The sequence below is a fragment of the Erithacus rubecula genome (assembly GCF_903797595.1).
Source record: "Erithacus rubecula genome assembly, chromosome: 20".
NCBI lineage: Eukaryota > Metazoa > Chordata > Aves > Passeriformes > Muscicapidae > Erithacus > Erithacus rubecula.
The window spans coordinates 8625413-8650397 of record NC_136672.1 but is presented as its reverse complement, the minus strand read 5'-3'; the positions used below and the strand labels follow the sequence as shown (position 1 = coordinate 8650397).

Here is a 24985-nt window from a genome sequence, read left to right as displayed (position 1 = left end):
TTGCTACCTCATCTTCTTCAGTGAGTGAGTTAACAGTCAAAAACCTTCGGGTGGCCCCTTGTTCTGGAACTACAAAATTACATTGTCCTCTGTTAATATGCAAAATCTTGTCCTCCTCAGGAAAAAAAAACATGTTTTCCTCATCAGAAAATTCAAACATCCCACAACTACAAGGTAGGAATCCTGGCAGCCCCAGTTGTGCTCCACATTCAATTAGGAATGACATCAGTAGACGTCAGGACCTTTTTGTTTTGCTGCTCGTGCTCCCCTGTAGTGGCTGCAGTCCTGGAACTGATGGCCCGTGGAAGCTTTCACTGCCAGCAATGGGGGAAATATGCAAATATAATAATCTTCTGAATCATCTTGTAGAAGGCATTGCTGTAGTCTGAGGCAGAATTATAAACCATCCAAACATGCAAATCACGTTTGTGTGAGTGACACAGTGAGGGTGTCCCTGTGCTTAAATAGGGCATTACTCAAAATAGTACTATTCCAGCTTTCCATGGGAAAGTACTTTCTGTTCAGTGAGATGTTTTCTTTCTCTACCTAGTCATCAAAAACACTATCAATCCCATTTCCAGTGAGGCAAGCTTCTGTGGAATGTGACATTCGTTATTTCCCTTACTTGATAAGAGCTGTAGACCTAGATTTGTGCAGAATGAAGCACATGCTTTTTTTTTTTTTTTTTTAATTCTTTATGCTTGAAAAAACAAAAAATTTTATTTTCTCTCTAGATACAAGAGAGGTAAATTCACTCTTTCTGCAGTTTTTATGCATCTTAATGCAGAGAAGGAAATAAGAGTGAATTTGTTGGAGTCATGATATATAGTATATGTTTGGAAATAATTAAAAGGTAACCTCATGCTGCTCTTTCTGTGTCTGTTAAAGAAAGAACATTATTGCAGCAGACAACTTTCAGATGGCATTTCAGAATTGATATATTACAGAAATAGAATATACTGTACCCATTATAATCATGCTACCAATTTAGTGAGTGTTTTTGGTGGAATTAATGACATAAGTTAAAATCTATAGAGGTTATAAGCATATTATTCACCCAGCTGCCTTCCTGGACCTCCAGACTTGATCTTCTTTCCTCTGCATGCATGAAATTTGTGCAGGCATCAAGAATTTCATGCCAATATACGAGGTAGCTGTAAAACAAGATCCAGTGAACAGAGATGGTGGCACTTTTTCCTCCTCAGCATCCCAAAGTGTAATTGCACACAAATATATCATTGTTTATCTGGATCTAAAGAGAAGCTTTATAGAACACAGGAATGGGAGTGTCATTTTTATGTTACTTCACATGGCTTCAGTTTGTGTCCTGTAAAATAAAATGCTCTGAGCCTTGCCATTTATTTTCTCAGTTTCTATGAGCTTAACCCTTTAGGGTGATCCACCAATTCTGTCTGAAACACAAAATGGGGTGTATTCATGCAAGTATTAGTCCTGGTGTATGTGTCCTGATGAACATCAAATTAATAGTTTGAGTCATAAAGGTTAAAAGGAATTTCAAGTGCTGCTTTAATAAGGACAGACAGGAACATCTTTTGATACCTTGCACTGAATTGAAGCAGTTGCCTATCTGATATACTGTATAGTGGTGCCCGCTCCACTTCCATAATTATGGGCCTGTCAGCATTTCCATTACTAACCCCTATATTACAGCTGAAAATATCACTCCAGGATGAAGTTTTGTACAAAGCCTTTCAGCTGTGAACGAAGAAGCTTTCAAAATTAATTTCGCTGCTTCTCCAATTTAAAAAATGAAGTTTTGCTGTTGCTTGCTTTACCCTGTATTAATGTCTTGTTTTCAGAAAAAAAAAAACCTACAGGATCAAAATACTGATGTTTGTTTCCTGTAGCGTGAATATAATGCATTGAAAAGATAAGCACTGAAAGCTGAATGCTTTTATTTAACCACAAAAAAAAAAAAAAAAAAAAAAAGCACAAGCAGAAAAAGTGCATCTGAGCTCAGAGCCACCTCACTTCATTTTCACCTGTCTGCAAAGATTTCAGTAGCTTCTGTCCTTTTGCAGAGATTCCAAAATAGCAGGGAAATTATCATTTTGGTGTCAATGTCGACTGATTTAAAAATTGTTATTTAAGAGTTCAAGGTCACTTACAATTAGGAGGCACCACAATTAATGTTGCCCATACAGTTTTGATTTTTGAATATAAAACTGGCTCCTGAAAAGGCAGGGTGAGGCTGATGTGAACACCATGTTTTCATGACACAGTTTTTTGTGTCTTTTTTTCCACTAATTTGCATCTCTGAAACTGGAACCTGTGTCCATCATGGTTTTGAATGATGCTTGTCACTAAATTGTCCGAATGTTTACTAAATATTAGTCAATTTATTTTCATTACACTTCTGCAAATGGACAAGTTCTATAATTTTCAGATGACGAAAGTCTGTATTGAGACAATAGTTGAAAATATTCACCTTTTTTTGAGTATTTAACATTTGGAGCTTGATTTTTCCAGGGTGGAATTGCAAACACAGTCCTCATAGACTTTAGCAGCTGACAATCTGGTAAATATTTAGCATTTCTCCTAATCAGATCTCTTGTGTCGAGTGGGATATCCAGATGACGAGGAACAAGAGAATGGCAATTGCTTGTGAAAAATTTGGGATTAACTGATTTGCTTTGTGTTACCTCCATTGCTTAAGTGTCATGATTCCTCATCATTCTGCATCACAGCCAGGCCCCTGTGCTGCTGATGCCCAGAGGACACAGGCTCAGTGGAGTCTCCACTCCATGTGACCTTGAGCTGGCACTGTTTGCCCTTCCCAGAATGTTTTTCAGCACTTCAGCAAATGGAGCAGAAGTCCTACGTAAAATCATCCACATTAGTATGCAACTGCCTCGAATTGGGAGAAAAAGTGCTACATGATTATTTAATTGTGCCAGTGTTTAGGTACCCAAGTGCATTTAGATCCAATCAGACACCCATCCCTTTCTGCAGCTCCTGTCTGCCTGGCTTTACAAGCTGAGTAAGATTTCCTTAAGCATAGTTTTTGTTTGTAATTATCTTGGGGGATTTTGCAAACTTCTGAGAAAAAAAAAAAAAAGAGCTTGACTATCATAAAATCACAGAATGGTTTGAGTTGGAAAGGACCTTTAAAGGTCACCTGGTCCCACCCCTTGCCATGGGCAGGGCCATCATGTGATGTGTGATCATCAGGCCTCATGTGAGCTGCTGGTGCTTATCACAGTGCTGGAACCTTGGGATGCACTGCACAGGCTGCTGCACTCGAGATAATGGAAGTCATGGATAAAATGAGCATTTCAAATGTACACAGTGCCATGTGATACAAGAGTATAAGCAACAGAAAAAAAAATCTGTGATAAAGAACACGAGAAACATATATCCTAAATATAGTAAGATCTGTGAGAGTGTGCTGTAAGAACAGAGTATTTTGATAATTCTTCTGGAAAGCCCTTAAAAGCTTCTTTGAGAATATGGAGCTGCAAAGACTTAAATTTAAAGGTTTCTATTTAGCCAAGGGATTTTCATGCATAAGTATTTATGCAAAGATTACATGTCTGTTGAATTTCAAGTCCCTTTCCTAGCTCCCTGTAGGCATAAGAGCCTTCCAAAGGAAAAAAAAATCTGACATTTATTTCCAATACAATGAATCATTTTTATTTAATAATTGCTCTTATTTTTACTAGCAACTGAAACATTCTGGAGCCCATTTTCATTGTGGCTTTCTGAGCCTAAAGTAGACACAGTAAAACATCATGCAACTAAAATTCAGTGGAGTTTTTATCAGCAAGAGTAGAATCTCTTGTGTTGGTTGTTATTAGCCAGTTAATGACTGATGATCTGTTAGTTTCTCTGCTCATTTTACTTTAGATAAAAATCTCTTCAATGTAAGTGGTTCATTTTCATATTACTGTTACTGATGACATGAACTTTAAATACAATTCTGTTAACAGAAAAATACCACTACATATTTACACAATACACTGTTTATGTCAGTGTTAAAATAAATAGTTGATGGTAACATAAACTTGTGTTTTACTTAACTGGCAATGACCTGCTGCAGTATCAACATCATTGTTAGCAATATAAACAGAGCTAGTAAATACACAATACATGCACTAAAGTGCCTTCATTGGAATGACTGTCAGAGCAAAGCTGAATTAAGTCAAGCTACCAGCTGCTTTTGACATTTCAGGGAGATTCAGCAAGACAGTGGCCGTTGTCAAGTCAAATACAGATCAGCAGGATATAAGAATGGTTCTTTGGTTTCAGTTATAAGCTCCTTTATATTTTATTCCAAAAAAACAGTAATAAAACAGAAGTTGCAGTTAAGAAAAGCTGAGAGGGAGCTAAGAGAACAGGGACAGTCCTGAGGACAGTATTGGTTTGGTTATCTCCACCTGGATTACCTGTAAATGCTGGCCTGAGTATTGGAAACAGTCTCACCATGGCAGCACAGCCAAACAAGCCAGACCACACTGAGCTCCCACTGCAGTCTGTGTGTTATTCTTTATTATTTCTGTCTTATTTCACAGGTTAATTATTTGATAGCTCTTCTTCTTTTGCCATCTTTTTCATATAACCCTCAAAACCACATCTAATCTTTCAAGAAAATTTAAGGCAGTTCCACTTCTTTGAGCTTCTCAATAACTACTCATACTAATCTTTAGGCTGGTGATGTTCTCTGAGAGGCTGTCTGAGATTAATTTCTTCTATCTTTTACTGTATTTCTGAAAGGATAAAACAGCACATTTCTGTTCATCACTTGGAATTCTTGCAGGGGCAATTGCAATTTTAGGAATTTCAATGAAGTTTTTGTGACGTGTAGAAAATTATTTTGAGGATGATACCCAATGGTAACTGAGAATTTATTTAATGTCACTTTTTTTCCCTCATGTCATTGGAAAAAGAAAGGTCACTCAAACGGCCTTAAGGGAACATTTGGTCTACGGATGAGTGGAGAGGCAAGAGTGTCTCTGCAAGTTTCCCTTTGGGATTGCATTTCTAGACTAGAGAAAGTGCACATTGTACTTCATTGGTGCCCTAAATGTGTGTCCTCACAAAGAGGGGACACTGACACCACAGTGACGTCTGCCACTCACTCACGTGGCAAAGGTACTAAAATGCAGAAAAGCCTCTCACATCATGCTGACTTCACAGGCACCTGAGCTGCAAAGATAAAAGCATCCATTTTGTAAAGAGAGTTTTGTAATATGAACCTCACCAATAGATAGAAAAGGAAAGGAAAGAAAAGAAAAGGAACTAAAAATGGAGTGGCAAGGAATAGGGTAGTATTTCAGCCCTGCAGGAGTGCCTTTAATAGTAAGTGAAAAACCAATACTAGTTTGATCTTGTAATGAAATTACTGCATCATCCTTTCATGTCCAGATTTAAAAAAAAAAAACAAACAACAGAAACTTGATAGTTCATAGGCACTTATTGATATGAATGACCTTCAGCCATCCTGGCTCTCTTTGTGTCAAGGAATATTGGGGCTGTCAGAGCTTTGTGCACAGTTGAGGACTGCAATAACTGTATAAATAGCAAGCCTCAAATTCAGACCTTCTGGCTGTAGAAGAGCATGTTGTGTCTCTGCAGCACACATCAGGGCTGAGAGGAAAAATGGAAGGTCTGTTTCTAAGAAAAAGTTAAGGCAAGCTTCCCAAAGTTAAGCTAGCTACATGGGAGTCTGGGTCTCCAGTCTCCAGTGAGTTCTGGCACCAAATATGAAGTGATTTTCAGGGAGTCACCTGCAGTCAATGAGTTCTGAACCAATCCTGTTCTCAGTGCTGCTCAAGCAATTTCTTAAATTTTATTAAGAGGCCTCCAAGAGCCAGCAGATCTATGATGCTGCACAGTCATGCTTGTTCTATCTTCTTTTGCCCATTTAAAAAATCAGGAAATAGAGGAAGGTAAAAGACAGTGGATTTGCTAAATTTGTACCTTTGGGGGAAACTATGATGCAGATTTTCTCCACGTGGAATTTTCTGGCCTTGATGAAGGCAGCATTGGCAGGAAATATAGGAAATACTTTATGAACCCAAGGTTGAAACTCTCACTTCATTTTCTCTCTTCCACATGCTGTAATTCAGGTGCTAGAATGAAAATCTTTATTTGTTCTCAGTAGTTCAGGAAGAGCTGGGCAATGGGAATTCTCTGAGTTGTGAAAAAAGAGCCCTGACCCATCACTAAAACCAATTGAATTAAACACACAGTTTGCCCTTTTGGAAGCCCTGTTTGGTTGTCAGATCTAAGGTTTTGCATTCTCTGTTGATGCTCATTATGTGTTTGTGTGTTAGAAATTATTGGAAGAATGAGAAAATAAAGCAATAATCAGTCATGCTTACCAGATTCTAGTTTTAATGTCACTAAGAGCCATGGGAAAATGACATGAAAACACTTGTCATGCAGCAGCCCTGAATACAGCCTTGCATCTTTCCTTGCCCTAAAAGAGCTTTGTTTACAATACAATTTCTCTTCTGTGTATGGACCTCATTTTAAACACCTTAAATATTTTTCAGCAGTAATTGCTGGTTTTGCAATTTAAATTTAAAAAACAAGTTGGAGCAAAAGGTTTATCTTGATTTTTTAATTTCTGCCCCCTTTTTGGCATTAAATACTATTTTAAAGACAACTGCATGATCAGTTCTATTTTATTGTATACCTGGCGTGCTTTTTCTTTTCTAAAATAACTTCATTTCTGTGTGTTATTTGTTTATTTAGTGTGAGATATTGGTAATCCAGATCACATCAGGTAGCTATTGAACTAACTCAGAATCATGACGAGGATGGGCACACAGCAGGTTTACTATGGTTTACTAGAGTGTAGAAAGAATATAGTAGAATATATACATAAGCCTTGTGTGCATTGATGGATCCCACTGGGAATGCCAGAATTCTTCCCACATGTTGCCCTACTTGCCTGCATTTCTCCTCACAGCAAGATTACCACTTGGTTTCAACAGAAGTGACACTGTGAGCATCCCCCAGAGCCAAACTTGTGGCTGCCTCAGTGACAGTTGTGAGCAGCTTAGGCAGCAAATTGCTCATTACCATCCTTTCAATCAAAGAGTAGAATTAGATGCATTGATTTATTTGGGTTTAACTAATTGTCTGCAGCCTGGATAGAAGAAAATATTAAAGAAGCACTGCTTAGCCTGGTTGTCTGTGTTGGCTTTGCTAATCCAAGATTGGGATGTAGGTGTATGAGATGCTGAGGACCAAGTGAGGCTCAGCTGAGGAACATCCCTGCTCTGCTGTTCCACTGTGTGGCTTTAATTTGTGTATCTGAGGTGCTGGAGACAGTTCAGCCGTGGCAGTGAGGAATTCAGAGTGCCCAGATGGTTATCAGCCTCTCAGGAGAATCCTGCAGTCCGTCCAGAGCAAGGCAAAACAACTGGAAAAAAAAAAAAAAAAGAAAAGAGAGAAATAGAGCATTTAGGTTTCCAGGTGGATTATTAACCATTAACATTCCTTATATGAATTCATTCTGTGGGTGAATGTGAACAATGAAGGAATGGAATACTCTAAAGATTAACAAGGGGCTGCAAACTGACAGTGTAGATCCTGCAGAGACAGTTTGTCATGAGCTCCCACTAAAGCTGTTCCCTGAACTACTTTGCTAAAATCTTCCTAGTCAAGCTCCCAGGCCCAGCATGAAATACCACACATTAGAGATTTCACTGTTTCAGTAACACCTATCAGGCAGTGTGACATCTTCCTCTCTTCCCACGCTGAAAATTTTCAAATAAGAGAGAGAGATTTTAAAAAATCTGAGAAACTGTCCACAAGAGCACTCGATTTGTTAGTGAGGAAATGCTTCAAAAGGTTTTTACCCAGCCTTTGAGCTGCTGGAGAAATCCCTGAATATTCCTATTAAAGCATGGCTTTATCTGGTTAAGAAAGTTTCTAGAATAAAAAATTTTGTCATAAAAATGTTTCACAGTCACAAGCCTGTAGAAATTATCTAAACCACTATAAAAGCAATGTTTTCACTTAAAGGTAATGCAGATATGTATTGTTATAAATGTTTGACTGAACCACATGCATTTAAAGTATACATTAGACTGAAATTTGATTACTGACCAGCCTGTGAGACCTGTTTGGGCATGGACATTTTTATGAGTTTCATTCATGTTTTAATATTTTCTTCCATCTTTTTCCTTAATTATACCTTTTTGTGTTTCCCAAGGAATAATTTAAGCCACATGACATATGTCAAAGGAATTCTCTAAGTTTGTCTGAATTCTTTAGTTTTATGAAAAGTAGTAGGGAAGGTCAAGCTGTGTTGCCATGCAACAAGTTTGTGGTCTTGCTGTCTGCTCTTTCAGCATGCTATAAAAAAATCAAAAATGTAGGAGATAAAGAGCTTTCATTGGGTTGCCATTGCTGCAGCAACCACTTCCTCTCAGTCTGAACCAATGACAGGAGTGTTTGGGGAGTAGAAGGCCCTGGGTGGCAGGAAAGGAAGCAATGATTTCTTTGTAATTGTATTTTTAGACTCTGGTGAGGAGAGGTTTTTGTTCAGCTTGTGTGTGTGTGGCTTTTGTTGGAGGTTTTGTCAATTATTGAAGACAACAGCAGATTGCTTTAGATTAATTCTCTGACTTTTTCCAAACCCAGCTTTTTACAGGGTGTGTGCACTTCAAATCCTTGAGCTACACACTTTCAATTTCAAACATGTATGTTAGACAGCCAATTCCAGCCTGGAAAACTCACATTAACCATGCTCCCACAACTGTCCCAGAGCACTGTGCTGGTCTGAGGGACTGCAGGAAGAAAACCAGGTTCTCCATACAGAATTCTTAGCTATTTATACATTTTGTTGTTACAGCTTTCAGCTCTATTCCCTGGTGCTACTGTACACCATGAACTCTTGTAGCCAAAGGATCCGTTCCAAGTGACGCAGCTGGCTCTAACTAATGAGGAAGTGGTTAACTGCAGCAGGGAGAGCAGGAAAGCTGTTTGTTCACTTACGTACAAAGCTCTCTGCACTCAACACGGGAGGCTTTCCAGGGGACTCAACAGGATCTGTTCCAGCTGAAGTGGCCTTTTGGAAACTTCTTTGTATTTGGAAGTTTCCAAAAGGCCATAAACAAAACAAAATTCTCATGGCAGAAAGACATTCCAACTTAGAGGTATTGAGAAACTAATTAATCTTTTACTGGTGGTGTACAAGCTACTTCAGAAGGATGCACAGTCCAGCACAGAACCAGGAGCTGCTCATTCCTCTGCTGTTCCTGGTGATCATTATTTATGGTTTTGGTATCCAAAGGGGTAAGGCAAGGATATCAGTTCTAGTAGTGTTTTTTAGTTCCATGGTGCATGGTCAAGGCTCCATGAGTCCCCCCAGATGCTCTCAAATGCTGATATCTGCAGTGATAAATTGCCAGTTGTGTCTTACAGTCCCTGCACAATCAGACTGTAGGTAGCTCTGTGAAATATAGAGATATGTATTTGTTCTATAAGCTTGAGAAACTATATCCCATTTTACCCAAATGTTGTCACCCTCTCTAATGTGATGAACACATGTAATTCTGTGTTGTTTCAAATCTGCAGGCTGTAGTTTCCTGCACCTCCCTTTGCACTGTTTCCAGGTTCTGTCCCAGAGGAGATGCCTTGTGTAATGTTCTAGACTTCCCTTACAGAACACTAAAACCAGATAAGCACTGGTGGAATGCCTAATGCTGTGACCCCATCTGGCAAAAACATCTGAAAACCATATAGCTTCACATTCCTGGATTATGATAAAATTGAATTAAACCCATAGAGTCCCTTGTCAGGAATTCTCCTTCATCCTCCCTTTAGTCTACATGTGATATTGAAGGAATGTCTGCTCTGGAATCTTTGTGGCCTGTCAGCCAGTCAGGAATGTTGTCCTTCCTGGAAATTTTGCTTATACTTACGTAAGAGCCTCTGTCCAGTGTGGTGCTGGAAGACAGCAATGCTGATCAGCTGTACATCATCAGAGAACTTCAAGGTGGAGAAGTTTGAAATGAAAGGTTGTGTGTTGTAACCCTGGACAAACACATGAGCACCCTGACCCCTCCAGCATGTGCACCTCCAGATGCTTGGTCTGCAGCATAACCCAGGTTTCCTGCCCAGGAGTTTATTTGGCTGCAGTTTTGATTTTCCATAAGTCAGTAGCAGGCAAATAGTTTTCTCCCCTAAATGTGCTCCCAATATTTATTACAGATTTGTCCATGTAACAGAGGCAGATACAAAAGTGGTTCCTATGGTAGTGATTGATTTCAGAATGAGGGAATTTTGTCACAGATATATAGAGTAGGTACTTAAATTGCAAACGTTTGCTCTTATTAACTAAAATTGAAAAATTACATCTTCTTTCAGTACTAGATTTGAGACTTCAATGTATCTTAAAATCTGGGGAGGAAAGTATGTCTTCATTTCCTCCTTATGCAATTGCTCTCATGTGCTTCCTTCCATCAGATGACTTCAGATAACCTTAATATTTTCATCATCCTGATCCCTGGGTTAGATGCAGAGATGCAGGAGTGACCTCAACTATTTACAGACACTGGAATCTTTATAACATTATTTTTATCTACAGGATGCGGGAATAAAACAAGTGCATTTTAAAAATTAAATTGAAGTCAGTTTTATTTCAGAAGATCAGAAAGTAGGATGAAGTATTTGTGATGATCAAATGAAATATTCTGGACTGAGAATTTATTTTTATTTCATTGTAAGTAGCAAACAAAATTTCATTTTCATCTGAATAAAATATCAGACGGCAGATTGGATTTGTCTTGTTCAGCTTGTTACTACTAAGTGCTAAATTCTGATGCTGTTTTATTCATTGTAGATTGTGCATACTAGGAAAGTTCTCATTTTTTCATATTTATAAGCAGAATTATATTGCCTAAAATGTGTTGTAAGGAAGTTGCTTGCCAAAAAATGTAATTGCAGAATTATTCCCTGCAGTGTTTCTGACAAAGTTTATGGAGTCATTTGTAGTCTCTTTGGTGCTTCTAAACTCAAAGTTTTTTCAATTTTTTTTCTAAAAACATTGAATTCTCTGCACTTGAAAGTTGATGGTGTTGGCGTGAGAAAGATTTTTAAGTCATAAAAATGAGTAATTACTGAAGAAGAGTAATTAGAGAAAAGGAGCCTGAGGGGAAAGAAGTTCTACTTAAACATTAAGCAAATACTATTAGCCATGCAAAAAGAGAAAATAATTTCTAAAAGCGTGAATAGATGCACACGTGTTTAGTCCATTTATAGTTAAAGATAAACCTAACTCTCAAGTCTATTTCTGCACTTCATTGAATTTTGAAAGGGTCAAAAGATATATGAAACTCTGAATACTGCCAGCTTAAACTGAACTGAATTAAAATAACTAAATTTTTAAAATCCTGCACTTCACAGAAGTCAAGCTCTCTGCTCAAAGCCAGCTTTGCAGTCCAGCCCTTTGACACGTTGTGTGACTGGCTAACCACAGCGTGTCCCAGCTCTGGCCAGCTAAAATGTGTTTAACATTCATGGCACGTGAGTTAGTTTCTTCTCTTCCCCCCCCCCCTCCCCAAATCCTGTTCCTTTTAATAGAAAAAGCAGGTAACAGCTTTTGCTGTCAGTTTTAATAGAGCAAGCTTCTCCATCACCATCAGTGATCCATGGAGAATGTTACATTTCATTGTGAGTAAAACAGAATCCTGTACCACCCCATGTGCAGGGCTTGTTCCTGCTGCTGGAAAGAGACTGGTGGCAGGGATCAAGAAGAATGCCCACCCTTTTCCATTCTGTCTATTCTTGGAATATCTGAAATGGAAATAGCATTTTCCTAGAATATTTGGAAAAGAGTTTATGTCACTGAAAAACCTTTAGTAACCTCTACAAAAATTATGTTGCAGTTTTGCTTCATTTTACTGCATTCTAAGTTAAAATTTTAAGATATTTACTGAACAGCTCCTTGAGCTTCAGGCTGTAAATTAACAACGACCTTATGAATGAATTCTGGCAAACAAATAATATATGCTTTTGCCTTCGAAAAAATTTCAATAATGTTTAATAGTTATCAGACTGATTGTGCACTGATTGTGCATGGAAAGCAGGAAGCTGGAATGAAGGCAGGGCATGTTTGCAGACAATCAGAGCAGGGACCCATAAACAGGGCTGAGAAGATGTGGAGTGTGGTCAGTGTGCAGCACTGACAGACTGCTCAAGGCACACAGTCAGGATCTTTTAGCTGTTCTTTATGTGCACAGAGGACTTTTGAGACAGCCTCTGGAAATGTATCTGCATTCCTTGCAGGAAATACATGGATAAATCTACATAATAGATTATCATTGGTATTTATGTACGAAGCACATAGTGTACGTGGTAGAAAAATGTAACCAGCTGACTCACTGTAAAATATTGTTAATAAAAACTGATTCTTAAAAATTGTATGAGCCTGTACACTCCAGATAAACAGCTGGCTTTTCTCAATAGCACAGCTGGTGCAGAAGCATAAAATGACTACAATTTGAACAGGACATGAGCTATATTTGGCAAACCATTTGCATGAAAGCTGAACATTTGCAACTTAATTTTCATTTATTTTAATTTTCATTGTATACCTATTAACCAGAGATCTAGATCTGCTCCTATTGCTTTCAGTAGCACTTGTTTATTACAAGCCACTATGTGCCAGGGTATTGTAAACTTAGAGAGGGCCATGTTTCTTCAGCTGGAAGTACCAGAGGAGGATACTGACTTTCAACATCCAGTGTGTCATTGCTGAACTGTCATTCACGGGAGTTTAGGCAGATAAAGTATCTTAAGGATGTAATTTCTTCCTTGAAAAGGCAAAGCAAACACGAAAGCAGTAAGAATGGCACTTCACAGCATGCAAAAGTCAACTGTTCCCACTGCAACTGTTTGTTTGTGAGGTTACAAAAGCATGTTCCCATGAATTTGAGCAACAGTAAAGAATACTGCTGATGCAAGTCAGCAGATGTGTAGTGCTTTGTGATTCACAGATGCATGCAGGAATTAGTTGAAAGAAAAATTTCAAGCTCAACTCCAAACTCTGACTGGCCAGATTCTTTATATATTACTGCAGGGAGTGACATTTATACCACCAAATAATTTGCATGATTTGTTGGGGCCTCAAATCACGACAGTGATTTATGCTAACACTTAGACTTTAGGACCTAGATGCTTGGTGTTTTTCCTTGATTGATCTTTTGTATAGATAAAAACAGATTTCCTTTTGAGGACAATAATTTAAAAGTCTACCTTTGCTCCTGGAGCTACTTTCTCATGTTTGTGCCTCGGGGACAGCCATTTAAAATACCATTTCATAAAAACTTTGCACTTTGGGTGTTTCCACATGACAAGGAGAATGCAGTGCAAAGGTGCCCGGTTTGCTTTAAACATCTTAGATTATAAACAAGAAGTCAAACAATGCATTAGTGCAGACTCCACACTGCTGTTTGGCCAGGGTAAAGGAGATTTAGGGTCAGGCCAGCAGGCTGGGAATCTCTGAACAGCAGTTCACTGGGCTGGAAGAACCACCCCCCTTCTGCCTTCTCTGTTTACTATTCATGCTTTCCTTGCAGAATTTCCCAAGCAGTCAAACCCAGCAGTCCTCTTTTCACAGGACCCTAGCTCATAATGTCATTATTTTACCAGGAAAATCATTATTTTAGAAATACAAACCACTACTTTCACACTGGTAAATTGTGCTACATGAGACTTCCAAGTTGAAATTAACATTGAGTTTTTCTGCCTGCTTTCTTTCCTGCCTCTCTGGGAAAAAAAAGATTATTTCAGTGGCAAGTTTTCTTATTCTGCAGTGGTTACAAATCTGACTGATTTCTCTCCATAGGAATGAATTGCTCTAAAACCCTGAGCTGGTGGTTATGAAGAGATATCCACCTCCATTGCTTGCAAAGTAGTGGCTCTGTGCCCCAGCTGAAATCAAACCAAACCAAATTCCTAATTCCAAAAGCAGCCAAGGAGGAGCCAATACAAACCTACCCATACATGAAAAATCAAGTACCAGTACACTGCACATTCCTCTATTCTTGTTAAAACCAATCTAGGAATGTTAATAACAAGGTGAACAAATCACTTTGTCAGGAGCTGGAGCTTGTGTCATGGAAAAGAGTTCCTGAAATTATTGTTAATAACCATGAATCATCACCTAGAGGAGTTTGGGGATCAGAGGGCACAACCTCAGTGCTCCATCAGCTGGGGCTGTAATTGCCCACACGTGGGGGCTCTGCTCCCACAGCCTCAGAGTGTGAGGATGCATCAGGATTCACCCATTCCAGATGAAATGATGAATAATAATACTAACATGAAGGATTTATGGTTAGTGAGGAAGATAAAAGAAACCACTTCTCTTTAAGTAATTATCATTAAGAATGAAAAAGAAATTACAGGTGTGTCTTGTGGTAACAGCACTGAGCTGGAATCACTAGATTGAGGCTTAATTCCCTGTTCTACCAGAGACATCTTTTTTAAGGTTGATGTATTAATTTCTGTCTCAATTAATCAAATATAAAATAAGGTTAATGCTTTCTTTGCCTGTGTTCAGTATCTAACTGCAAGCTTTTCATAGCTATAGCAGTGTGGGGCTTTGGTCTTGATCAGGACCTGAAAACAATGCCCTCAACATCAAAACAAACACAATAGGAAACCTCAGTGCATCCTCTTAAACAAAGATATTTACTCAAGCAAGTACATTTCCAAATAATTTATTCCAGAAGTAAAATATCTCCGTAAAACTGCTGGGAAGTAGATTGCTGGGAGTGATGGGCTGTGCATGTTTGGATAAGTAACCTACCTGGGGATCACCATGTTTGTCTCATAATGGTCCTTTGAGAAATAATCAGCAACTGCTTTAAATAATTCAAAACATGGAAAAGTGACAAATAGTAATCCTATTAATATTTTTGTTAAAAAAAATAAAATTAAGTCCTGGAACACATTCACAAGGAGCACACAGAGCATCTTGCAAAGACAAGACTAGAAAATAGATCAGAAATATATCCATCAATTTTAAGATTGTTTTCTGTGAATGAGACAGCATTCTATAAATCATAATTCCTTAATAAAATTGCTACTCTTTTGCCATGATCAATGCCCTTGGTTTCAGTGTAGCTGGATAGATATAACTGATGATGAAGCTGATTCGTTGTATTTTCTTGCTGGAAATAAATCTTAACTAAATTGAGGTCAATGACAAAACAACTATTGCCATCAGTGGAGGCAGGGATGAGCCTTCAGAGCTGCCTTTGTGCATAAGGACAGATCTGTTTCACTTTAGCTGTTGCTGCTTTTCTTCCTTTTTCTGTTTTACCTTTGTAGTTTTCTGAGAACAGGACTAGAAGCCACTGGCATGTTTTATCATGAATCTGTGTGAGATCCACTGTCAAAATGCAGCTCACCAAACAATCATTACCTCGAGCAGGCAGAAAAAACAGAGTGTTTTCTGGACTCCAGCTCCTCTCTGCAGGAAGGGATCTCACTACTGGCTTAGAATAAAAAATGGCAGCACCATCCCTGATGGTTTAGTCTAGTTACAGAGAAGTAAATGTAGATGAAAGTGTTCAACCACTCTTTTGAATATGAGAATTATGTAAGACGAAGACAGTGATAAATCTGTTACATTTTCTGTGAGCATTCAGATAAGAACTTCAAGAAGTGGTAAGAAAACTTCAGATACGAGATCATTTTGTCATAATTACTCCTTTGAGAGAGTTTTATTTTTTACATTCTACCTGAATATGGAAGTTTGTACTCTGAGACTTGCATTAAATCAAAACCTGAGCAAGAGGCAGCTAAGCAGAAAAAAAATCAGACATGTTTGTACAAAGTTTTCTTGTGCAGCTCCTACTGGAGATGATGGAAGCTCTACAAATGAAAGATGGGTGGGGTGGACCCTTTTAAAATTTTTTAGATTTTTTTTCTTTTTTTCCCCCTCCTATCTGAGGGATAAAAATGCTTTTGGTCTCACTTACAATTTTAAACAAAATCAGATTTACCATCCTTGTGCTGTTGCTAGCATGAGACTTGTTTCTTGTATAACTAAATCCCAACAGCAAACACCATCTGCTTGTTGAAGGAGCAGTCACCACTGAGACAAAGTTTCACTCATTAGGGCTTGGGAAACATCAGGGCTACTACCAAAGCTACACAGCAATACCCTTAGAAACCCTAATTCCACATCCTGTGCCTCTGTTTACTGAAGTTTTTGCTCTGATACTGAATGAGTTTTCCCCTATTAAACTGAAGAAATTGCAAAGACTTTTGCTCCAGATCCAAATTCATATCAGGTGCTATTATGTGAAATTTTACTGAATTCCTGGAAACAGTAGATGATCTTGGAAAATTATCTTACAGCTAAGAACACAGACATTCAGATTGTGATAGAGCAAGATAAATAGTAATGGCACATCAGTTTTCCCTTGCAGGAATAATGTGCATCAATTACTGTTGTTAAATGATTCTTAGGTGCTACTTTTCCACAATATCCATAGGAATTAAGAAAAAGCTGTGACTTTTTATTCAGGCATTTAAAATTTCAGCAAGTTCTAAAAGATACACCTTTGCCTCAGATTTTATTAATGTAAATAGAAACATACACTTGAAAAAACGCTATTTTATCTGAAATAATAGTTGTGCACTCTCTGATTTAGTAAAGTACTATTATTTTGGAAATTAACATTTTCCATTCTGCTCTAGAATGGTTTTAATATTTTGTACAGCAGATAGAAACACAAAAGAGCTAAGTTAGCTAGTTTAAAGTACATGTACAAATATGTTTCCTTTGCAGAAGGCAGCTGCTTTCCAGCAGGACTGCCCAACCACTTCAGTAGTTATGGAAGGTTGTAGAATGGTCTGGGTTGGAAGGGACCTCAAAGCTCATCTCGTGGGCAGGGATGTCACTCCCTGGACCAGGCTGCTCAGGGCCCCCTCCAGGCTGCCTTTGAAGGTGGATATTTCTGCTGGACTGCTGTCAGATCCATAGCTATGGGAAGTCATTGCCTGCAGAAGGCGAGGAGCAGTGGGGTTCCTGCAGGAGAGCTGTCCAGCAGTGGTGCCTTCTGTTCCCTTCAGCATCTTCCAAATGGGAGGCACCATGCTGAGCTGCCTGGGATACCTTCTGTGAGCTCGTGGGCATGATTGGAACGTTTTTGGAATGATTTTGAGCCTCAGCAGAGGAGAGCCTTCCTTTAAGCACTGATTGTGAAGCACCTGGAAAGCAGTTGCTGTTTGACAGCACTGACCCTCATTTGCAAAATGCAGTGGGCACAAGGCTTAGCCCCCTTAAACCCCTGCTCAGATTCATTTCCAGTCTTTGGGATTTGATATCTTGCAAGCATTTTGTGGTGGGGTGGGTCCCTGAAAGAACAACAGCCTCTGCTAACAAAATGTGGTGTTGTGGGGAGTATCTTAACTTCATGATGCTGGAGCAAATGAGGGCATCAGTACAACCCCATAGTTGGTTGTCAGTGTGAAAGTTCATTCATCTAGATATTTCTGAGTCAACATTTCCAAAAGAAACTGAGGTGTTTGTATTTGACCATTAAAACTGAGAGCAAAATTGCAAAGGACTACGTGGACATAGGAAATTGATATGTGCAATTATGAAACACTTTCCAGAGGTGTCCATGGCAACTAAAATTCATAACTTTATAGGATAACAAAAATCCCAATAGAGATCATGATCAAAATATTGACTTTATGTCAAACTGTAATTTCTCTCTCTACTCCTCATCTGACCTTTTCATATTCACAGGATACAAATTACTGGCCTCTTCTTTCCATTAGAAGATAAGGACCTTATCACCTTTCCCCTTTTCTGCCATCCTTATCACTCCACAGACAGGAAGTCTGTGCTCCCAGGTGGTCTAATTGATACATATCTAATTAAAGGCAAAGCATTTTTTCTCAACTTGTATTCGGCTTTGATGTGTGTTGCTTTGATTTCAGACCTGAAGAACAGCTTTGTGTGCCTGAAAGTTACTCTTTTTTAAACTGTACTAATTGGTCAAATCAAATGTACTATAAACTTGGCCTTCACTGTGCATTAATACATTCATTTTTGTCAGAGAAAAAGAGGAGACAATTTGTCATGGATCTAGTTAAAAGCTATGTGTGAGACCTGCAGCTCTTCAGAGCCTTTGAGATTAGGATAAAATGTTTAAAATTATGAGATAGAGAAAAAGGATTCAGTAGACACAAAGGTGGAGAAGTGGATTAGCATGTAAAACAATGTTAGGACTTACTGTCTTGAATCAAGATGCAGGTTCCAAATTTCTTCTTTCTTGTGGCCTGATGCTCTAGGGGAATAAACTGGGATTATGTAGAACTGAGGAACTGATATAGGGTGGCCCTCCACCCTCCTATTCTTTATCATTTGTTTAGTAAGGCTGTCTTGTTGCCAGTTCCCAAAATGGTTTGTGATGGTTTGGGGTTTTTTTCTGAGCTAATTGTTCTTTTGATTTGGACTTTTTAAAAGTATGTGATAGGATTGCTGTCTATAATGCAATAACCACAAGAATCTCATCGAGTTTTCTGAGGTCAGACTGTCACAAAGCTTTTGTTTGCTTATGCTGAGCTAGTACTTGGCAGCTTGTGTGGTAGCTCAGCCATTCTCTAAATTAACAGGTTGTTCTTTGTGTTTGAAGGGGGATTGATGTGATTGCAGTGATTGCCATGTATATGCCTGAAAATTTGCTCTGGGGGAGAGAGGGTTCTGATCAAGAAAAACTGGATAGGTCCAAAGACAGTTTGTTGGAAAAAGTCTGGTATGTTCAAGCGTGTGCAAAGAACTTCAGAATGAAATTTCAGACCAGAAAATTATTGGGAAAGTATAATTTACTCTAAAGTCTTTACTAATAGAAGTTCAAGGATGTATTTTTGTTAGATTTCTTTGGAGGCAAAAGTCCTGATATAGATACAAGACATAGTGAGAAAAAGACCAAGTGCAACAATTTATTTTTCTGTGATAGCAAAGTTGGGTCAATCCTCTCAGTGTTTGGCTTCCCAAGTTACTTGGGAGTCTCTAGAAAAATTATCATTAAAGTGCTTAAATACATTTTAATAATGTTGCCAAGTCACTCAAACTTCTTTTTTCAAAGGACTTGCAGTCTACATGGTTTTTTTCTTAAGAGCTGGTGCTCCTGTTTCTGTGGACCAGCCATAGAACTTTGACTAAAATTGGCTTTTGAATACATGTGTAACATCAAACTAATATACTTTGTTCTTGCTTTTGCCTTGCAGTACAGAATTGGACAGCTGTATATGATCAGCAAGCACAGCCATGAGCAGAGTGACCGAGGGGAGGGTGTGGAAGTGGTGCAGAATGAACCCTATGAAGATCCCAACCATGGCAATGGTCAGCTAACAGAAAAACGTGTCTATCTCAACAGGCAAGTGCAGTAAATCTGCTTCTCCCAGCATGAACTGTAAGAAAAATTTGCAAGGATTGCAGGCAACAGCCTTTCTGTTTCAAAAGATGATGTTCCCATGAATACACACTGTTTCCTGGTAGCCATGGGGAGGGGGATAGATCAGTGGCTTGAAATAGAGAGATTAGATGTTATTCCTTCTAGAGCATCTTCTCCATGAGAAGAAATTATAACTTGGAGTAAGGGATATGCTGAAAATCAGAACTTTTGTTTTCTTTTACACTAAATTGTTTGTCATTTTGTTTTCCAAAATTGCTGGGGAGGGGGAGCCAAAAAACTGAACAACAAAACGAGCAAAGTCCCACCCTCCAAGAAAAATAAAACTGAACCATTAAAAAGGTTTCAGTTTCTCTCACCTCATAATCATGTCACAAAGCCAGCATTTTTGCTGACTGTTTTTTGCTTCAGCAAAATTAACTGATATTATGAATGACCATTGTACAATGTCAGCCTTCTGGACCACTAGGCTTAAAAATGATGGAAAATTTTGGGGTTTTCTCCCTGAAGTTCCATCATTTCTTAGAGTGAACTGTTTCTCCTCCTGTGCTGACATGATACTGCTGAGGACCAATGTCTCCACACTCACAGGCCAGAGATGTTTAGATATATATATTTGTGCAATATGAGATATATTGCACAATCTGTTCCCATTTTTACTAGTGCTGATTGAATTGAATACCACTGCTTTTTCTAAAGTTCTTCTTTTCCCCTGGACCTGTTTCATTTTTGTTAAACTTATGCTCTGCAGTATTTTGGAGTGGGCATACAAACACTGCAGCCATTGCTTCTACACTGCAAGTTCCTCCTGCCCTGCAAACCTGACATATCTAATCTAAATTCAGGCCAATTGAATCACCAGTGATGATACACACACACACATACCCACACACAAGAGCTCAATAATATATATCTTGCCAATATTTAATATTATTATAAGTGTTCTCTCACAGGCTAGATATAGGACTTGGGAAAAATCAATATATGTGTTCCCACTGTAGAGCTCCCACAAGTTGTGGGTTTTAAAAAAATGTTTCTGGGTATTTCCTTCCTGCATGTTAAAAATAAGGCTTTAAGCACTGAAGAGCATATTCAGAATTGCCACTTCAGGGCAATTCAGAATGACCACGAGAACCTAGAAGCCATGTACAAACCATACTTGGGAAGCACGTGATTCCTGGCACTGCAGGCAATGGAACACAGGATTTCTTAGCCAAAGATGGGTACAAACATTGGCAAAATAAATCTTTGTGCCTGCAACAACTCAGGACAGTTACCTACAGCTGTGGTGAATGTTTGAAATCAGGTTCACTGAGTTTAATGATAATTCTGGGTACTCCATCACCAGATTTGCTGTTTGAACCTGGGTGTGGTGTCACAATGCCACCAGATATTGCAGTACTGTTGAAGCTTTGTGGAAAGGATCAGGAGGTTTTCAGGCCACTGTGGATTTTGCTGGGAGGCCAGGATGTCTCTGGAGGATTTCACTCAAGGAGACATGCTTCCATACAGGATGTGCTGGAAACTTTGCCTACCTTTCTGTGGAACATGACTTCCACCAGCACAGTTTTCTCCCTCAGCTTTTCTTCTTCCTGGGTTCACTGCCCTAACAAACTTTGCTTTGCTCTATTTTGATCTGAACTGGTATCTCCTAAAGAAATTTGAGACTGAACTTCATCTGGATGGAGGAAAAATAAGGAGAAATAAGAAAAAAGTTAATGTGATCCTCATACCTTTGCTGCTGAAATAGAGATATCTTTTCTTTGAGTAGACCTTGGAAGAATTTATGTGTGTCTGTAACTGGGACTTGCTAGCAATTCTGAGTATAATCTGTGTTTTGCTCATAAAGTTTTGGTTTTTTTCAGGATGTGCTGTACTGGTGACAGTACATACAGGTATAGATAGTCAGGCAAATATGCTAAAAACAACAATAACAAAAAAATGTGCAAAATGAGCAGATGTACATTTTTTAGTGTCAGTGTAACCTTAGTTATATTTAGAATTGTTTATTGCCTCTTCTTTCCTGCTGGAGCAATGTTTTCAGAAGCTGAAAGTCTGCATCCTCTGGTATTTATAATTTAGGCATCAGAGTAAAGTTTAGCAGGGGTAAGGGAAGCATTCATAAACACACTGACAGAGGCTGACAAACAGATCTGATACAGGGAAGTCTATTGTGCAGGATGTAAAAGGCTGTTTAAAAGTCTGTACACAAGAAAGGTTTATGTAAAGAAAATAATCCAGTTTTGAGCAATGTCATCAAAGAGCAGAAGTCAATGCACTTGGCTTTGAATCTGTAGATAATGTACTAATGTCTGCATTTTGCCTCTGGACAAATAAAATATTTATATGTAGCCAGATCATAGTTAAATAAGCCTTCATGATCCCAAATGTATTTTCTTCAGAATTTAGCTAATATGGAAAGTTAATGTGCTTTCTGCACACAGTTATCTAAACAGAACTATTTCAAACATTTACACTCGGGAAATTGAGGTTTGGAAGCATCTCCTGCAGTTCAGTACAGATTCAGTCTTGGCCTGGGTGCTCTGCTCAGTGCTTTGCCAGACCAACAGCATTTGAACTGAGTCCCCCAAGTGCAGGGATATTTCTGGTGTCCAGGGTCTGCTGAATAACTAGGAATAACTAGTTCTGCATCTTTGTTGCTGGCAGCCTCAGTGCTTATAACTGAAGTCATTAAGAGAGGGTTGAAAGATGAATTATAGTGAACTTGCCTTTTTAAATGTTTGTTCATCAGTCTTTGGTACCCTCTGTGACCAGAGCACTGCAAATGAGAGATCCAAGAGCCATGGTAAAAAATTCTGCCACCCTTCCATAGTATTATTCAATTACCCTTTAATGATCCATCCACATGGTGTATCTGTGTTGTTGATTTCTGATTCTGCTGCCTTTGTACCACTGCACCGGTGAGTTTTCTGACAGAATGAGCTCTGAGCTGTAATGTCAGTTCCATTAATTCTTTTCACTTTTGTTATTTACTTTTCCCATCAGCAAGATGGGACTAATGCTGCCTACCAGCCTCACGAGGTGTTTTGAGTGATCTGTTAATTTTAATATAAAAGCTTCCTACTCAGGAATTTGTGTTGGTAATGTGGGAACAGCTGCGTGCCAGGTGAGCTGAGCATGAGGGTTTCAGTGCTGGCAGAGAATATGAAGGAAGAAAAAAGAATCTGTAAGAAGAAAGAATGGATTAGGGACTGAAATGCCACATTTCCTCCTGACCTCTTGTTAGAGAGTGCCTCCCTGTGGCTGAGCACATGGTGCCACCTTTACACCTTTGCTTGGCCTCACCTGTTGAGAGTGGCCAAAGGTTCCAGGCCATGAATTCCCACAAAGAGCAGCCTCAGTTCAGCCCACTCAAAGGTTGTTGCTCTGGCACTGATCTGCTCCCTCTATGAGAGGAGCACAGCTGAGGCAAATAATGAAAATATTCCTGAGAAACCTGGGTGTTGTGAATCCCTCAAACACCTCACAAATGATGGGCACATTTGGAAGTATCTTTATTACTGCAATCACATGCATCATATTATATTCTAATTTTATATTTGATTTTTACTTTCAGCAAACTGCCTAGCTGGGCTAGAGCAGTTGTTCCCAAAATATTTTACGTTACAGAGAAGGCCTGGAATTATTATCCTTACACAATCACAGGTAAGGAATGTGGCAGAAATGATTGCTGCTGTGTGGTTTGGGGTAGTTTAGTTTATCTTCAGAAACTCCAAGTTATATTTTGGACTACAAGCACCAAGTCTCTTTAACAACTCCTGTTGAACTGCATATTTTTCACCTTGTATTTACTGGTATCAGGAAATGAACATTATAGACTAAGGCTAGGTAAAAATTGCAGTGTGGTATCTATGCAATTTTTGCTTGCAAAGAAAACATCAGGTGCTTGGATTCTGTTGATATTTATTGTCCCACTTTAGTCAAACATAAATCTGCAGACTATCTGACACAATAATTTTTATTATTAATGTGTGTTTACTGTAAGGATCTTGCATAATTGTTTTATTTCACGTCTCTTTTTTTCTTTTCCCTCTTTTTTTTTTTTTTTTTACAAACGGACAATTGGAAATCAGAATACACAGTAAGTTCTTCTTCCTCTTTTTATTCTAAAAATAGAAAAATTATGTAAAATATAGTAGTGTAATCCAATCTGATTCCTTCTCAATATAATTTATTCATAATGCATTCAATAGTGAAACTATTTTCATTATTTGTTTAAGCAATTTAAATGGAAATTTGAAGTAATTCTAAGGGGATCCTATGAATTATTTTTCTTTATCATTTAAAAATAATTTTATATGTTTTTACCTACTGACTGTAAGAAAGAGAATCTTCTCTAAAAAAGGATGAGGTTTTTTAGGTTCCAGTTGTTACATGGAGACATGAGAACAGATTTATTTTATTTATTGTTTTATTAACTTATAACATGCTCATCTCTGGTATAGTATCTGGGAAACTGTACAATCTGTAGACAAAATTAAAGATAATCTGGGCACAGTGCCCAGAAAAATCAGCTATTCCCTCTCACAGAGCTAAGGCAAAATATAGCACATAAATCATGAGAAAAATAGTTTAAATGTGCTGGCCTCGATAACAACAATAAGTTTCCAGCAGCCCTTGGAAGGTGAGGAGGGGATGGTGAGGAGGTTCCAGGTGAAGGAACCTTTCAGAAACTCCTGATTTGATTTAGCTGGAACTTCTGACTGCAGGTAAAACATAATGCAGATGTTTCTCTTAATTCTGCAGTGCTCAAAAGGTTTGTGCAGATTTTTTTAAAGCTTATAAAGCTAAAAGAGAAAAAATATATTTTAGTGTGATAAAAAGAAAAAAATAAAATAAAGGGATTTAAAGGCTCAGATCTGAAAGCATTTGAAAACCCAAAGCAACAAACTACTTTTCAGTACAGGTACTTAGAATATTCACTTGATTGTCAGAGGAACCCCAAATGTCCCAGAATGGACAGTAGTGATGAGGGACAGATTCTCAGATGGTTTTGCCAGAAGAGACTTTCAGTAGGGTCTGTCAGAGTTATCATTAATTAAGTTTTACCTTTGATATCATATTCAGTTTTAGGCTGGGAAGTTGACATTTGCTGTGTTGCACTGATATCTCTCCATGGTAAATTTTTTCCTTAGCTGAAAGTAAATTTGAATCTTTTAATGTGATTTTTTTTCCTTTAACTGTAAGAGACAAGTGGGGATGATGCAAAGGGTGGTGGCAGACAGAAATACATATCTAAATTTGAAATGCAATACATTATTAAAACCAAACAGCAGTGCTGTACTCAGAGAATCTGAATCAGGAGGTGATCTCTGTCTGGTCTGGTGAAACAACACCTGGTGCAGGTCAGAGGAAGGTACAGCTACAGAAATGTTCAAAAGCATCAGCAGAAATGATTGCAGTGTTGAAGAGACATGTAAAGAAAAATTAAATCAATCCAGAAATGTAGAAGGTAGGCAAAGCAATCAGTAAGTGACAGTGTAACTGCCATGGGGAGCTGGGGACTAATTACTCACCATGGTGCAAGGAAACAGAACTAGAAA

The 24985-nt window shown here is 38.4% G+C and overlaps 1 protein-coding gene across 2 annotated transcripts in view; it reads left to right on the top strand.

Moving 5' to 3' along the window:
• Positions 1-24985, top strand: part of PITPNC1 (phosphatidylinositol transfer protein cytoplasmic 1) — a 77389-nt gene that overhangs the window by 17087 nt on the left and 35317 nt on the right. The window contains exons 2-4 of one of the 2 annotated variants that reach the window (XM_079323202.1): positions 19237-19385; positions 22999-23087; positions 23516-23523. In XM_079323202.1, the coding sequence (XP_079179328.1) occupies positions 19237-19385; positions 22999-23087; positions 23516-23523 (246 nt within the window). Of the gene's footprint in view, positions 1-19236; positions 19386-22998; positions 23088-23515; positions 23524-24541; positions 24561-24985 lie in introns of those variants that run through there. The other variant, XM_079323201.1, reaches the window with a different exon arrangement.